The 16,051-nt window shown below is 38.4% G+C and overlaps 2 protein-coding genes across 4 annotated transcripts; one reads left to right on the forward strand and one right to left on the reverse strand.

The window, feature by feature from the left end:
- Nucleotides 1–387: 387 nt before the first annotated feature.
- On the reverse strand, nucleotides 388–9,483 carry afmid (arylformamidase). Of its 3 annotated transcripts, none has more exons than XM_084100148.1 (12): nucleotides 9,465–9,483; nucleotides 8,712–8,774; nucleotides 7,180–7,270; nucleotides 6,831–6,935; nucleotides 5,669–5,717; nucleotides 4,261–4,346; nucleotides 3,439–3,511; nucleotides 3,271–3,368; nucleotides 2,421–2,499; nucleotides 1,524–1,659; nucleotides 1,101–1,205; nucleotides 388–984 (listed from the first exon to the last, which is right to left on the reverse strand). In XM_084100148.1, exons 2-12 carry the CDS (start codon nucleotides 8,739–8,741, stop codon nucleotides 955–957), a joined length of 882 nt encoding a protein of 293 aa, XP_083956274.1. In that variant the 5' UTR covers nucleotides 8,742–8,774; nucleotides 9,465–9,483; the 3' UTR covers nucleotides 388–954. The 3 variants fall into 3 exon arrangements, with proteins under 3 accessions (XP_083956274.1, XP_083956272.1, XP_083956273.1); XM_084100146.1 differs by lacking the exon at nucleotides 9,465–9,483 and adding an exon at nucleotides 8,981–9,078; XM_084100147.1 differs by lacking the exon at nucleotides 9,465–9,483 and adding an exon at nucleotides 8,977–9,072.
- On the forward strand, nucleotides 9,213–15,893 carry tk1 (thymidine kinase 1, soluble). The gene is made up of 7 exons (XM_084100150.1): nucleotides 9,213–9,391; nucleotides 9,490–9,521; nucleotides 10,018–10,131; nucleotides 10,296–10,389; nucleotides 10,474–10,563; nucleotides 10,792–10,911; nucleotides 15,331–15,893. Exons 1-7 carry the CDS (start codon nucleotides 9,326–9,328, stop codon nucleotides 15,511–15,513), a joined length of 699 nt encoding a protein of 232 aa, XP_083956276.1. The 5' UTR covers nucleotides 9,213–9,325; the 3' UTR covers nucleotides 15,514–15,893.
- The last annotated feature ends 158 nt before the right edge of the window (nucleotides 15,894–16,051 follow it).

The following is a 16,051-nucleotide window of genomic DNA, read 5'->3' on the forward strand; positions in this document are numbered from 1 at the left end:
ATCAATATCTAAATTAAACCTCTTTAACACACTTTTAGCTGGATATATACCATGTACAATTTTAAATGTAACCTCTTTTACTTCATTATTTAAACAGTATAGGTTACGCAAGATTGGCAACCAGCATCATCGTATTCTGATTAATATTCATGAGCAAATCCTTCAAAATTACGAGTTCTAAGTACACTTAGATTTATATCTAATGTAATAAAACTGACCTTAAATAATGCTAAGAATATTAAAAGTGTACAATGAGTTTGCCTTGTCTTTGAATTCCTCTTGAGACGCGCTCCTCTAATACAGAGACGGTGTTGTTTTGATGGACAATATCTCCATTATCTGCCGGACCGGCCTGTGACATGAACAAACTACTACAGCAACATTAAATCACAAGAACGGTGTTCATATCAGCCTTTTATTGAACTGAAATGCCTCAAATCACACACACTAACACCATATTCACATACAGTTACCTTGATAAAACACGTTTAAACCAGACACCTGAGGCTAGTTGACCAAAAGCCTAACATACCACTGAAACCAAACTGGTCTGACCAGGGCGAGGCTGGTTTAAACCGGTTTTTCCAGCACCAATTCAACTAAAACTTAACACAGAATACTTTTGTACAACTTTTAAAACCAAATAAACAGTGACAGAGCCATTTCCAGTGCAATCACTTAATGCCAAATAACGGCTATATTCATTTGTGACTTTATATGGTCAACAACTGACATCATCAGCTTCACATTTGCATATCAAATGAAATCATTAAATGGTTCGAAATACATTTAAAAACATAATCATATTAAACTAAATGTTACACAGCTCTGAATGTACCGACACACACACAAATGATGAAAACGGTTAATACTAGTGTCTGATTGGACAAAGAGTGAGGTCGTGTTGAGGTCAACTCACAGCAATGCAATGCATTCTGGGTAATTGGACGATCGTCAACTTTTCCCCATCATCTTTAGCAGGAGCTTCAGGAGATAAGAAGAAATGCCGATCAGTAATAAATATTAAGTATAAAAATAGCATTTTAAATTGCAATTGCAACTTTTCTCAGGCTAGAAGCTAAGAGAAATGCTAATTAAACCTGCGTGAGGCGGTAGTGCTCATCCACGAGCTGCTCTATGATGCTGAAATGATCAGTGTTGGGGACGTCTTCAAAAGAGACCGTAAGACCGGCAGATTCCAGAGCCTAGAGGATCAAACACACTTCATCTTCTCCAACATGCAAACTTTAAAACACATCCTGCAAATTCACATTTTCACGTGTGTATGTACAGCGCTTTTCACAACACACACCATCACAAAGCAGCTTTACTGAGAGTGCATGAGTCCACATTACAGTTTACAGTGATCTGATATCAGAGGAAGTTATGCATTTCAGAAATGTACATATACAAAATCACAGTTATCTAAAAATGTAGTAATTTAAACAATGTAATAATTTAAGTCATAAACAATGAGCTCACTGAAGTAATGAATAATAATGTGTGGAAGTAAATGTGGTTACTTTGAAATATTCCTCCGACTGCTTGCGAAACTCGGGCGAGTCGTTCTGCGCCACAGCGACGATGATGTCACAGGAAGTAGACGAGACCTTGAGCTGCGACAGGAAGTGACTCGGGCTGTTCCTTAACGCCACTTCCCTGAAACAAAGTCACCACCGCGGGATTCACTGGGGTTTACATTTACATACATTTACATACATTTACATTTAGGGAAACGTTTCACATAAAAATCCGAAATCCAAATTTCGAATATTCGTTGAATAAAAAAATGAAAAAATAAATAAAAAAACGGCACATTAAAATGCAGAAACCTTGGAAACACTGTCAACAGAAAGCGCTCAGCGTGTGTGTGAGTGTGTGTATGTGAGTGTGTTTGAGCGTGTGTTGAAAACACTGTCAATAGAAAGCGCTCAGCACTCGCTCAGATCAAGAGCGTCTGGTGTGTGTGATGATCAGTATGTAGATGTAGAGAGTAGAAGTGAGTGTTTCTGAATGCCAGTTTGCTGTTGTGTGTTCATGTAGTTCATGACGCTGTGTTGAAGTGTTTTCTCAGTTACTGATGCTCAAAATATGCACTATTGTAACCTAATTTTTCTTGCATGCACATTAAGGAAATTATATATATTTTTTAAGAACAATTCTTTTAAAAGTGAATGCACTTTAAAAAGTGAATGTGATTTAATTTCAATAAAAGATGCATGCTTGATTTGGTTTATATTTGTTAATTGCGCTCACTTGCGCCCTCTTGTGGACACAGGAGACAATACAGCACTTTTCCTCTAACATTAACAACTATTGCCTTTAGAATTCGAATATAATCCGAATTTTGCAAATATTTAAGAAAGAAATTCGAATTTGGCTTGTGTGTTCAAAGGCCTTGCATGGAAAGAGACACTCACTCGTTCATCTTCAGCGGCTCGTTCACGTATGTGGACAGAATCGGCTGCAGGTCGTAGACGCCGCTGACCAGAAAAGCACCTGAGAGCGAATAGAAGAGCAGAAAAGCCTCCAAAAGACACTGAAATCACACTTCATGTCTGAATATGAGTGCATTCGAGGAGTAAATATCAAACCAAGTGTGAAAAAAAGATGCACAAACACACTTTACAACTTTTAACCCTTTAAAACTACTGTATTATATTTGATGCACACCTCTATATGATCAACACTCAATCTCCTCCAGTGCTTCTGTGTCTGATCGAGAGTTTAGACTCTTTTATCAAGTAAACGCAAGAATAACTTTGATATTGTTAGTAATATTTCAGAAGGTTTATATGTTCAATCAATCATCATTGTATTGCATTCCATTATGTTTTAAAACTACATAAAACTATGATCATATCATCTTACTAAGACATATTATTTACATGCATTTTATGTAAATATCTGCTATAAAGATCTCACTGATTTACATTACAAGCATCAGAATATCATCAGTTTTTGTGCATATTAATATCAGCATCTGCAGAAAACAGCATATTTTTGCTCAGTTTGAGTCGGAATAAAATTGAGCTGTTTTTGTCTTCATATTCTCACTATATCAGACTATATGAGCCATAAATGATGGATCAAATATGAAACCACAAAATACATTTTTTAAACTTCTTTTATACATGTATATATTTTGTCTAAAGGCTAAATAAACTGTTCCATTCAGCAAAAATAGATATATATTCCACCTATCAGGGATAATACGTGTCTAAATAAGGGCTGCAGTGAAACAGAAAGTGGCGTGTTTAATATCCACACCTTTGATTTGCGGGGAAACGCCGTATTCGGACCAATCGGTGGACAGGACCATGGCGGCCAGGTGTGCTCCTGCAGAATGGCCACACAGGTAAAGCCCGCTGAGGAGCAGAGAACAGCATGAGCACAGGCTTCCCATCAGCCACCTCTCTACCTGACGCATGAACACACCTGATGTGCGAATACTGCTGGATCACCGACGCCACGCTCCTGCGCACCTGAGACACCATCAGATCCATGTTCCCTACACACACACACACACACACACACACGCTGTGTTTTTGTGGAGAAAAGTACATACTTTTGAGTGTGTAGAAGAAGCTTTTGGGACAAACTACTTCGTCATCTTTGACGGACAGCTCTGTTGCTTAGTTACGTGCTTGAACCGCCCTGTCAATCATCTTTCACAGTTCCTCCATTCAGTCTAATTTAACTGTCGCACGTTGATCTGCAGTCGTGGGTCTTTCGTGCGGAGACTCTCCTCGTGTGTTTGCAATATGAATATAATGATGCATTTAAAAGTAAATGGCGAAACGCATCTTTACAAAAGTTCAAAGTGCTTCTGCAGATGAAATATAATGTGGACAACATTGAATAAATACATTTCTCGTCAGGTTAGATACTGATAATTAATCACTCAAACCCCTTTATCTAATCCGCTCTACATAACCACCGGACTCACGCATCCTCCATGTCTGTAGTTTTTTAACACTTTTTATCTGTGTTTGTAGTTCTAATCGAATCCTCGTCCAACTCGCGATGGGTTGTGGGTAATATTACCCACTAGCATGTTCACGGATCTGCACTTCGGATTCTGACGGGAAATAGTAGACCATCCGGGTCTCTTTGGAACTCATTTCAACATACCACGATTTGGGACGCACTGATTCTATTTCCGAAAACCATTTAGGACGGATAGTATGCGAACTGGGACGCACCGATACAAAACACATCCGTTTCCCATGATCCTCTGCAGCTCATGCCCAGTCGTACCTGCAGGAGCGGTGCTGTAACCCACGGCGACCACGACCACACCCTTCTGGACCAGCGGGGGGGCCAGGAACCCGGACTCGTCCTTACTGGGACCCGGACACACCAGAACCACAGTTAATACCACTGATATACCAGTATGGGGCTGATTCATATTCAGAATTATTTACATTTATATTTTCATTTTTCATTTTAATTTAAGCTTAAGTTATAGTAATTTAAAAAAAAAAATGAATTTAAATTTTTTATTTTTTTTTATTTATTTAAAGCTTTAAGTTTTTATATATATATATATATATATATATATATATATATATATGTATATATATATATATATATATATATATATATATATATATATATATAAAATGTTACATGTTTTATTTCAATCATCATTTATTTTTAAGTAACAAAAAAATTATGGCTTTTTTGGAATTTAAATTAAAATTACTACTTGAGTGCATTTAAATTCCAAATGTCGCAATTAGTGTCGCCGCTTTCGAAACCTGTTTTCGAACCAGTGATTCTGAGCGAGTATCAAACTGCTAAAGTCACATGATTTCACCCGGAGCAGACCAGAACTGTGCTAATATCACTATGGTACAGGTACTTATTCATATTTAGAATTATTTAACATTTATATTTTCCCTTTTTTATTTTAATTTTAGCTTAATTTTTAGCAATTTAAAAAAAAGTTTTTAAATTTTATTTTATTTTTATTTTTGCTTTTGTTACTTTAGTACTTAAAATTTAATTTTTTATATCAGTCTATGTTTATTTTTAAGTAACCAAATTTTTTTGGAATTGAAATTAAAATGACTACTTGAGAGCATTTAAATTCCAAATGTCACAATTAGTTCGAAACGCCTCATGAATCTTTGCGAACCATTTGTTTCGAACCAGTGATTCGGATCGCGTATAAAACTGCCAAAGTCACGTTACGACGTCATCGTTTCGAAAAATTCAATGGTTCGCCAGTAGGGGGCGATGAACTCTGCAAACCCATGAACAGCATCTATATGGTTTTTTAAAAGTCTTATAAATCTGTAGACATTTGTATAATAAAAGGAAGAGTTTTAGTTAACAGCCTGATTAAGTTTTAATGCATGTATGGTTATTTCATTCATAACAGGACAGGATGATTATTCTTACAGAAAGTGTTGACGTAATGAGAGCTTGACGTTTGTTGCATATTTAAAAACTATGATTTAACGATGGGTTTTAGTTCTAGTTAACGATAGCAACAGACGCACACATTCATGCTGATTATATTATTACACAACAATAATCAGCTCAGAGTCACATGCTCACAGATGTAAGGCTCTGACGCCGATATTTGATTTGGAAATCACATGAAAATGTCCCTGGTCACGGAAACAAGTGAAGCGAGCGAGAGAGCGAGGGATCAGACCTGAGGAACTGCCAGTATCCTCCATGAAAGTAAATCACCAGCGGCAGATCTGAAACACATTAATAATAACCTGATGATGACAGAAAAACACACAACCGCAGACAGACATTAAAGGCCTAAACGAGTCAATCTCACAACAGAAACATCTAGAGACTTCCTGAACACATTTCACCCAAAAAAACAAACAAAATAAAGCTCATCTCTCTCTCTCTATCTATATATATATAGTTGAGTATATAGTACTAAAATACTATTTTATTACATATTTTATGGTAACAGTATTTAAAATTGAAATGCAGTTAATTGCCATTAAAATTATGCTCCCAAAAATAACTGGATTTGCTTTTTAAATGTGCTAATTTGCTAAATATAACATTTGTTTTTGAAAGTAAACATGATATGCACTCTTTGATGTAGAGTATGATTTATTAACACACATCTGAAACTGACATATAATACAATTCTCATTAATAACAGCTTAGAATAACAAACCAACAATGCAAATACCATTTTCTATAAACAAACCAAACTACCTAAAGACAGTAAAATTTGTGATGATTATTATTAGGGTTATTATCGTTAACTAAAACTATTAAAAACTTTTAAAGCTGAAATAATATTAATATTATTTTAAAAAAATAAGTAAATCAAAAGATAATAAGAAATGTTGCCATGGCAATAAACTGAAATAGGTTTATGCTGAAACACAAAGTATTAACTGGAAATAAATTAAAACTTAACTTAAATAGCAATATAAAAAAATAATAATAATAAAATGATAAAAGCACATAACGAAATGAATAAAAATAAAAGTCCCCCTGTGTTGAAAATCAAGTTTTCTCCTTAAAACTGCAGTGAACCAAAGACTGTCTCTGAGCTGAGTGAGTGAGTGGAGGCGGGGCTCATTTGCATATTCATAGAACCGCATATACTAAATGAGGCAAAGGTGTCGAGTTACATTCAAGATATTTTAAGGCATGAAGACATTTATATCAAGGAAAAATTTAATTTTGGTTTAAAGGGATACAATAATTTACTACAGGGGGACTTTAAACTAAAATAAACATGACAAAATAAAAATAAAAGCTCATTTAAAATATTAATAAAACAAAAATAACGTTTGTTATGTAATTCTAGACTGATTACAATAACTGTAGCACACCTGGACTGGAGCTGATGGGAAGGTAAACATCCAGTTTCTCTCTGTCACCTTCACCGTAAGGCACGTCAATCAAAGTCTGAGTGACAGCTCGAGCTTTCTCTGTGCCTGCAGAAAACACACACACACACACACCCCTCTAAATTCAGTATTATTGGACCAAAACGCATGTGAACAGTCCTGTCGCTCATGTCACAGATGTAGGTCACGTGCTCAAAGCTCTTCCCGCCTGAGGAGCATCTGTGGTGTATTTAGATGAAGATGAGGTATTTCATTAATGAAACACAGGGAAAACACTTCCTCCTCCCCCCCCCACACACACAGGTTTTGTGGGATACAAACACGCGCTCACCTGATTTTAAAGCGGCCACGTGGGCTCTGATGACGTCATCCGCGGACATCCTGAGTGACCAGCGACTCGGCGAGTACTGAAGCTCGAGCGCCTGAGGAAAACACGTGACTGACTGAGTACTGAAGCGCGAGCTCGCAGATAAACAGACTCGTGCGCGCGCAGCGACCCGAACACACGTGACTGAGTGAGTACTGAAGCTCGAGCTCACAGATGAACAGACTCGTGCGCGCGCAGCGACCCCTGCTGGCAGGACCCTGTCATTACAACACACACTAGCAATAGCATTGCTCTTGTAAATACTGCAACATGGATAACATTTTCACATTCATTTTTTAACATAAGCATTTTCATGTTATTTCTTTTTGTTTTTATTCATGTATTGTATGTTTAATTTCTATTGCTTTAAATATTTTATGAATCAATTATTTTAGTAGACCATCTCTTACTGTATCTTGTTTGAAAATGTACTTTATTGCCTTGCTCTACCTCGAGTTTCTTATTCTATTTTTTTTGTGTGTGATGATACATGTATCCCCTGTGATCCCCAAAAAACAAGCATACAGTGCACAATATGTGAATTTCCGTATTGAATACCAGGATGATCTATTCTGTATTTATATTTAGCTCATAATGCAATGCACTCGACCATTTCCAGTGTAATAAATTAACCTTGAGTACTCGTTTGTGATTTTTCCACATCTATCTTGACAATTTTTTTTATTGGGCTACTAAAAGTTAGGATTTTTATAGAATTAAAAATGCAAAATAGTCATATTTATTTCTTAGATGATAACTGGCTGAATTAAACAGTCCTAGTGTTCCAATGTTTGAAACGTTTACTGTTGCATACAGTTTAATATACTAATGGGGGAAAAAAAGTATAAATTGCACATAATACCCTATGGAAGGCCATTTCTACCACATGAAAAATAACTTTTTTATGACATAAAAAGTTCAAATAATAATATACTAAGTCATATATATGACATAAAATTTCAAAATTGTGAGAAAAGTTGAAATGACAAAAAGTCAAAATTATGTCGAAATTATCATTCTATCATATGATTTTTTTTTACTTTTCTTATGACTTTTTAATGTCATAATTTAGATTTTTTTTATGCAATAATTATGTAAATAAGCAGTTTTTAGATCACAGATAGGAAGTTTCACAAGTGCTTATGATCAAACAATTATTTATAATTACTACTGCTTCAAAATAGCATCTAACATTTCATCCAAGTTTGTATATAGTTGCATGTCTGTGTGTTATATATATATGTATGTATATGTACACAGACACATTTACAAACATGTCTATTAAATGCGATTAATAGCGATTAATCGATTTGACAACATAAATAGTTATTAATCAATAAAACACTTAAGTGAAAACATTGGCACTTGAAATATTTCTCTTATAAATGCCATAATGAATTTCCAGTAGTTTATGGACTCATTTCACAATCAACCATCACTGCTTATTACTGTATTTGATAAACAATCTTTGATTTGACACCAAAAAAAACACTTACATCTGTGCTCATTTTCCTCCAGTCGCTCATGATGATCTCTTCTGCTGGTCTAGACCTTTGAAACTGCAGCACAAGTAAGGGGACCTCATGTCATTATGTGTTATTGACACACGGTCAATAATTAAATGCTTTCAAATCATAGTTTACAACACGTCACAATGTGTGGAAGTCATGTGTAACGCCCTGATGCTTCATTCATTCAACCGTAATTTGGCACATGGGTATTAAACGCAAAATTTAGACAACAAAAAAATCTGTTTTGTACCAACTTAATACTCTCTTTATTCCTTTTTCTTTATTTTGAAAGCACTCTTCTTGACATTCCCGCCTGAACGCTTCCTGATGCCGAGGAACTTCCCCCGCTGTGACGTCAGTTATTCAACACACACTGGATGGGCGGCGACCAATCAAATCACAGGAGCTCATCAGCGCTCATTTTGATTTGTAGATCTGTTCACGGATGCGCACGCCCTCGATCATGATTGGTCCTGAAGAACGTGACGCTACAGGAACTATAAAACTACAAACTGGCGGTGGCGGGACGTTCAAATCTTGCTGTGAGTCGCTCTGTGTGTCGAGATCACCATAAAACAGAAGAAACAAAGACAAAAGACATGGATTGTTTGAATGTAGCGAAGATTTTACCCAATTCCCCGCGGAAGACAACAGGACAGATCCAGGTGCGTGACAGTTTAACTTTTTTAACGTTTTTGTTGTGGATTTGAAGCTTTTGTAAATGTAAATATTACTGACCTCAATATCTCTGTCATCTTCTCAGATTATTTTCGGACCGATGTTCTCAGGAAAAAGGTGAGAGCGAAGAAATGAAATTATATGATATGCATTATGACGGTAAAACTGGTAAACTATGTTTAGGTTCAGCGGAATGGCGCCAAATGCAGATGAGAACAGTTACAATGTAACAAAGCCAACATCATAGCGCGAAAAAAGTGTGTGTGTGTGTGTGTGTGTGTGTGTGTGTGTGTGTGTGTGTGTGTGTTCACTGACCCTCGTGTTGTTTATGTAAATACTATCCTATTTTTCAAAGTTTAGCTGTTCCTGACGTCACAAGCTGTGTTTATAATAAAAGCAAGTTATTGTTATGAGGAAAGTGTCATTGTTTGCGGTTAATTGTTAATTGAGCTAAAACACTCACAATAAACACAAACGATGAAATGCACTCTTTATATCAGACTCTAGTGTGACTTTCTTCTGATGCATGAAGTTTTGTTGAAACCAATGAAACTCCTGATGTATTAAAAGGTGTTGTGTGAGTTTAAGTATTAATGTGTGTGTGTGTGTCCAGCACGGAGCTGATGAGGCGTGTGAGGAGGTTCCAGGTCGCTCAGTATTCCTGTTTGCTCATCAAATACGCCAAAGACACTCGCTATTCTCAGACGGGGATGGCCACTCATGACATGTAAGAAGTGCTGTGTGTGTTCAGGTGTGGGTGTGTGTGCAGGAGTATGATGGAGGCTGTTCCTGCTAGTCTTCTGGGTGATGTTCGGTCTCTGGCTCTCCAGGCGTGTGTTCAGGTGTGGGTGTGTGTGTGTGTGTGTGTGTAACTGATGTGTGTGTGTGCAGGAGCATGATGGAGGCTGTTCCTGCTAGTCTTCTGTCTGAAGTTCGGTCTCTGGCTCTCCAGGCGTGTGTGATAGGCATCGACGAGGGACAGTTTGTACGTGTCAATCATTATTGCGTCTCTGTCTCGTGTTCTGCTTTATCATGTGTTCTTCAGTAACTCGATCTTTGGGTTTTGCAGTTTCCAGACACCGTCGAGTTCTGTGAAGAAATGGCCAACATGGGAAAAACCATCATAGTTGCAGCGCTTGATGGAACCTTCCAGAGAAAGGTGTGTGTGTGTGTGTGTGTGTTTATATAGACATTTCTATATACATGCACATTTACATTACTATTTTATTTGTTTTTATTTTACTATGTATATAAATGTATTTAATATTAATTACATTTATAATATTTAATATACATTTACTATTTTTGTTTTATTTTACAATACTATTTTTCACTATTCTATATTCTCTGAGTGATGTTGATGACCTTTGACCCTTGTGTCTGGCAGCCCTTCGGGAATATCCTGAACCTGGTTCCTCTGGCGGAGAGTGTGGTGAAGCTGAACGCCGTGTGCATGCAGTGCTTTAAAGAAGCCGCTTACACCAAGAGACTGGGCTCTGAGAAGGAGGTGAGGAAGCACACACACACACACTTTCACAGCAGAAGCGATCTGTGTCATATCATCAAAGTGCTCAGTTCACTTACTTAAAAAAAAAAAAGATTAAAAAAAATTGAGTAAACCCGTTGCCTTAAAATTAAGTAAAGTGAACTGAACACTTTTTACCGTGTCAGAAGATCTGAGATCTCACCGCCTCTTTTGCTTTGTTTCTAGCGGTGTAACGATGCCCTCATGTAGAGCCCGACCGATAAAGGATTTTTAAGGCCGATACCGATACAAATATTTGGTGATTTAAAAATCCGATATATCGGCCGATATATATTTTTAAAAAAAATCCAGAAACGCGTAACAAAACATGAACAGATTTCCCTAACATTAGTTATTTGTCGTTATTTAAGAGTCCTCAGCCTTACTAAAATAATATGATAATGCAGTTTAAAAATAAACTTGTTTGTTTTATTGTCACAACAGAACAGAATATATTAAAGTTCTGATAAATATAATGTATAAAAATACAAACTTAAGATATGAAACTTAAAGTCCTTTGAACAAAAAAGTCAACTATTATTATTAATATTGACAGTAATAATTCAATTATGTAATAATGTGTGTGTGTGAAGAACTGATAAGATTGTAAATGTTTACCTTGAAATGCAATGTAAGTCGCTTTTGATAAAAGCGTCTGCCAAATGTCAATGTTATAAGCTACCTTATAATTACAATGTCAACTTGCTTATCCCTTTACCTGCACTCTTTTAATTCTATCCATCTATTCCATCAAGCTACAACAAACCATTTTCAATCATCATTTGCTGCCTGCCATCAAAAATCTACTACTTAGTGATGCACTAAATACATTGTGACTCGTTAATGCTGCGGCTAAACGAAGTCAGCAACGCACACTTGGATTTCACACACGTGTAAAAGAAAAGCTAACTTTTATGCACAGGCTATGTTTGATACTTTTTCTCTGTCTAAATGTTCACTCCTCGCGTGCCTAACTTACATTTTACAATGCAGGGACTGGAACTACAGATATGCTAGTTATAAATACAGTAATCATTACTTTATTTAGGCAGAATGAGTTTGTTGTGATTTCCAAGCTCATTGATGTTAGCGATCTTCCTTGTATAGTGCCCTCTGGTGGACAAACTATGCAGCGCCAATACACATAAAATAATGGTTGAAGGGTGTTTCGTCCGCTTTTATTTTTTAAATATTCATTTATCAGCCATTATAAATGCCGATACCGATAGTTTGGAAAATGCCTAATATCGGCCCGCAGATATATCGGTCGGGCTCTACCCTCATGTCACGATTCGATACATATCACGATGCTGAACGCTGAACTCGCGATGCTGAACTCACAGTGCTGAACGCTGAACTCGCGATGCTGAACTCACAGTGCTGAACGCTGAACTCGCGATGCTGAACTCACAATGCTGAACGCTGAACTCAGTGCTGAACGCTGAACTCACAATGCTGAATGCTGAACTCGTGATGCTGAACGCTGAACTCAGTGCTGAACGCTGAACTCACAATGCTGAATGCTGAACGCTGAACTCGCGATGCTGAACTCGCGATGCTGAACTCACAATGCTGAACGCTGAACTCACAATGCTGAACGCTGAACTCACAGTGCTGAACGCTGAACTCAATGCTGAACGCTGAACTCACAGTGCTGAACGCTGAACTCACAGTGCTGAACGCTGAACTCAATGCTGAACGCTGAACTCACAGTGCTGAACGCTGAACTCACAATGCTGAACGCTGAACTCACAATGCTGAACGCTGAACTCACAATGCTGAACGCTGAACTCACAGTGCTGAACGCTGAACTCACAGTGCTGAACTCAATGCTGAACGCTGAACTCACAGTGCTGAACGCTGAACTCACAGTGCTGAACGCTGAACTCACAGTGCTGAACGCTGAACTCACAATGCTGAATGCTGAACGCTGAACTCAATGCTGAACGCTGAACTCACAGTGCTGAACGCTGAACTCACAGTGCTGAACGCTGAACTCACAATGCTGAATGCTGAACGCTGAACTCAATGCTGAACGCTGAACTCACAGTGCTGAACGCTGAACTCACAATGCTGAACGCTGAACTCACAATGCTGAACGCTGAACTCACAATGCTGAATGCTGAACGCTGAACTCGCGATGCTGAACTCGCGATGCTGAACGCTGAACTCACAATGCTGAACGCTGAACTCACAGTGCTGAACGCTGAACTCACAATGCTGAACGCTGAACTCACAGTGCTGAACGCTGAACTCACAATGCTGAACGCTGAACTCACAATGCTGAACGCTGAACTCACAATGCTGAACGCTGAACTCACAATGCTGAACGCTGAACTCACAGTGCTGAACGCTGAACTCAATGCTGAACGCTGAACTCACAGTGCTGAACGCTGAACTCACAGTGCTGAACGCTGAACTCAATGCTGAACGCTGAACTCACAGTGCTGAACGCTGAACTCACAGTGCTGAACGCTGAACTCACAATGCTGAACGCTGAACTCACAATGCTGAACGCTGAACTCACAATGCTGAATGCTGAACGCTGAACTCGCGATGCTGAACTCGCGATGCTGAACGCTGAACTCACAGTGCTGAACGCTGAACTCACAATGCTGAACGCTGAACTCACAGTGCTGAACGCTGAACTCACAATGCTGAACGCTGAACTCACAATGCTGAACGCTGAACTCACAATGCTGAACGCTGAACTCACAGTGCTGAACGCTGAACTCACAGTGCTGAACGCTGAACTCACAATGCTGAACGCTGAACTCACAATGCTGAACGCTGAACTCACAATGCTGAACGCTGAACTCACAGTGCTGAACGCTGAACTCACAATGCTGAACGCTGAACTCACAATGCTGAACGCTGAACTCACAGTGCTGAACGCTGAACTCACAATGCTGAACGCTGAACTCACAATGCTGAACGCTGAACTCACAATGCTGAACGCTGAACTCACAGTGCTGAACGCTGAACTCACAATGCTGAACGCTGAACTCACAGTGCTGAACGCTGAACTCACAGTGCTGAACGCTGAACTCACAATGCTGAACGCTGAACTCACAATGCTGAACGCTGAACTCACAATGCTGAACGCTGAACTCACAATGCTGAACTCACAGTGCTGAACGCTGAACTCACAGTGCTGAACGCTGAACTCACAATGCTGAACGCTGAACTCACAATGCTGAACTCACAATGCTGAACGCTGAACTCACAATGCTGAACGCTGAACTCACAATGCTGAACGCTGAACTCACAATGCTGAACGCTGAACTCACAGTGCTGAACGCTGAACTCACAATGCTGAACGCTGAACTCACAATGCTGAACGCTGAACTCAGAGTGCTGAACTCGCGATGCTGAACGCTGAACTCACAGTGCTGAACTCACAGTGCTGAACTCACAGTGCTGAACTCACAATGCTGAACTCAGAGTGCTGAACGCTGAACTCGCGATGCTGAACTCACAGTGCTGAACGCTGAACTCGCGATGCTGAACGCTGAACTCGCGATGCTGAACGCTGAACTCGCGATGCTGAACGCTGAACTCGCGATGCTGAACGCTGAACTCGCGATGCTGAACGCTGAACTCGCGATGCTGAACGCTGAACTCGCGATGCTGAACTCACAGTGCTGAACGCTGAACTCGCGATGCTGAACTCACAGTGCTGAACGCTGAACTCGCGATGCTGAACTCACAGTGCTGAACGCTGAACTCGCGATGCTGAACTCGCGATGCTGAACTCATGATACGATATTGCGATACTCATAGACACGTGATTAAAGGTTAACAATTTTTACCTTTTATTGTTAATTAAAATGCTAAATTTGGTATTACATTGTGTGTAAATGAATAGTCTTGGACTTGGTGCTGATAAACCCAATGAACAGGACACCAGAATAACAATATTCATGATTCTGAAGCTGAAAATACTGAATTATTTTAGATGAATACACTTGCACTCTTTCACTGACTAGATTTATTAAAAATAATGTAGGACACTTTTTTTTTTTTCTTTTTTTTTTTTTTTTAAATGGTTTATGTTCAGTTATTTCACTTTTATGACAATGAAAATTACCTATTAATTGTCATTAAAGTGAAATTACTGAACCTAAATATACGAGCTTGATAAAAATGATAATTTTAGAAGAATTTCAGATGGCACTTAGAGGCTTTTGCATCTGAAGTCTTACACACACACACACACACACACACACACACACACACACACACACACACACACACACACACACACACACACACACACACACACAGTAGTTTAATGTAGTACTGACACTAAAATTCTGAGAACTGGGTGAACTATCCACGATACAGATTGTTGCCGTTTTGCGATATACTGAGACGTCCCTCTTTGTCCCCGTTCCTCAGGTGGAGGTGATCGGCGGGTCTGATAAATATCACGCTGTGTGTCGGATGTGTTACGGAGATCTGATGAAGAGTAAAGAGAACCGAGACCCGATGCGAGACGAGACTCCTCCACATCATGTGACGTCAGGAAAACATCTGGATCAAAACGTTCCACGCAAACTCTTCTCTTCGCTTCACATCTGAGAACAGCGACTGTTACTACAGCGAGACTTTAGCACTTACGTGTGTGTGTGCGTGTTTGTGTGTGTGTGTGTGTGTGTGTTGGCGTTGGCCATTTTGCTGTTGATTTCTGTAAATAACTTGAACTCCTTGTTTAGGATCCAGCAGAATATTGTTTGTATCTTTAGATCTTTTGATTGCATTTTAATATAAATGATCTTAAACTATTTAAATTTGTCTAACAAGACCAGCTGACATCTTGAAACACTGCCATGGAAGTGATGTTTTATGATTCAAATTGTTTGTTTTTTCGCATTAAACATTTTCTGCTCACTAGGAATTTGTTACATGAGAAGTTCATTTAATTCAACAGATTCACATAAATAAAAATGACATTTCTCAAAGACTCGTTTGTTTTAATTTAGAAATACACACCAGTGTTTCTGTTTGTTTTTAGGTGCAATAGAAATAAATATAATCTGGTTATTCAGAGAAATAAGACCTGTAACCTGGAAATATACATGTAATTGCTAAAAACTTTAAGCATTGATTTAAACTGAAC

This window comes from Abramis brama, assembly GCF_963993115.1.
Source record: "Abramis brama genome assembly, chromosome: 23".
NCBI lineage: Eukaryota > Metazoa > Chordata > Actinopteri > Cypriniformes > Leuciscidae > Abramis > Abramis brama.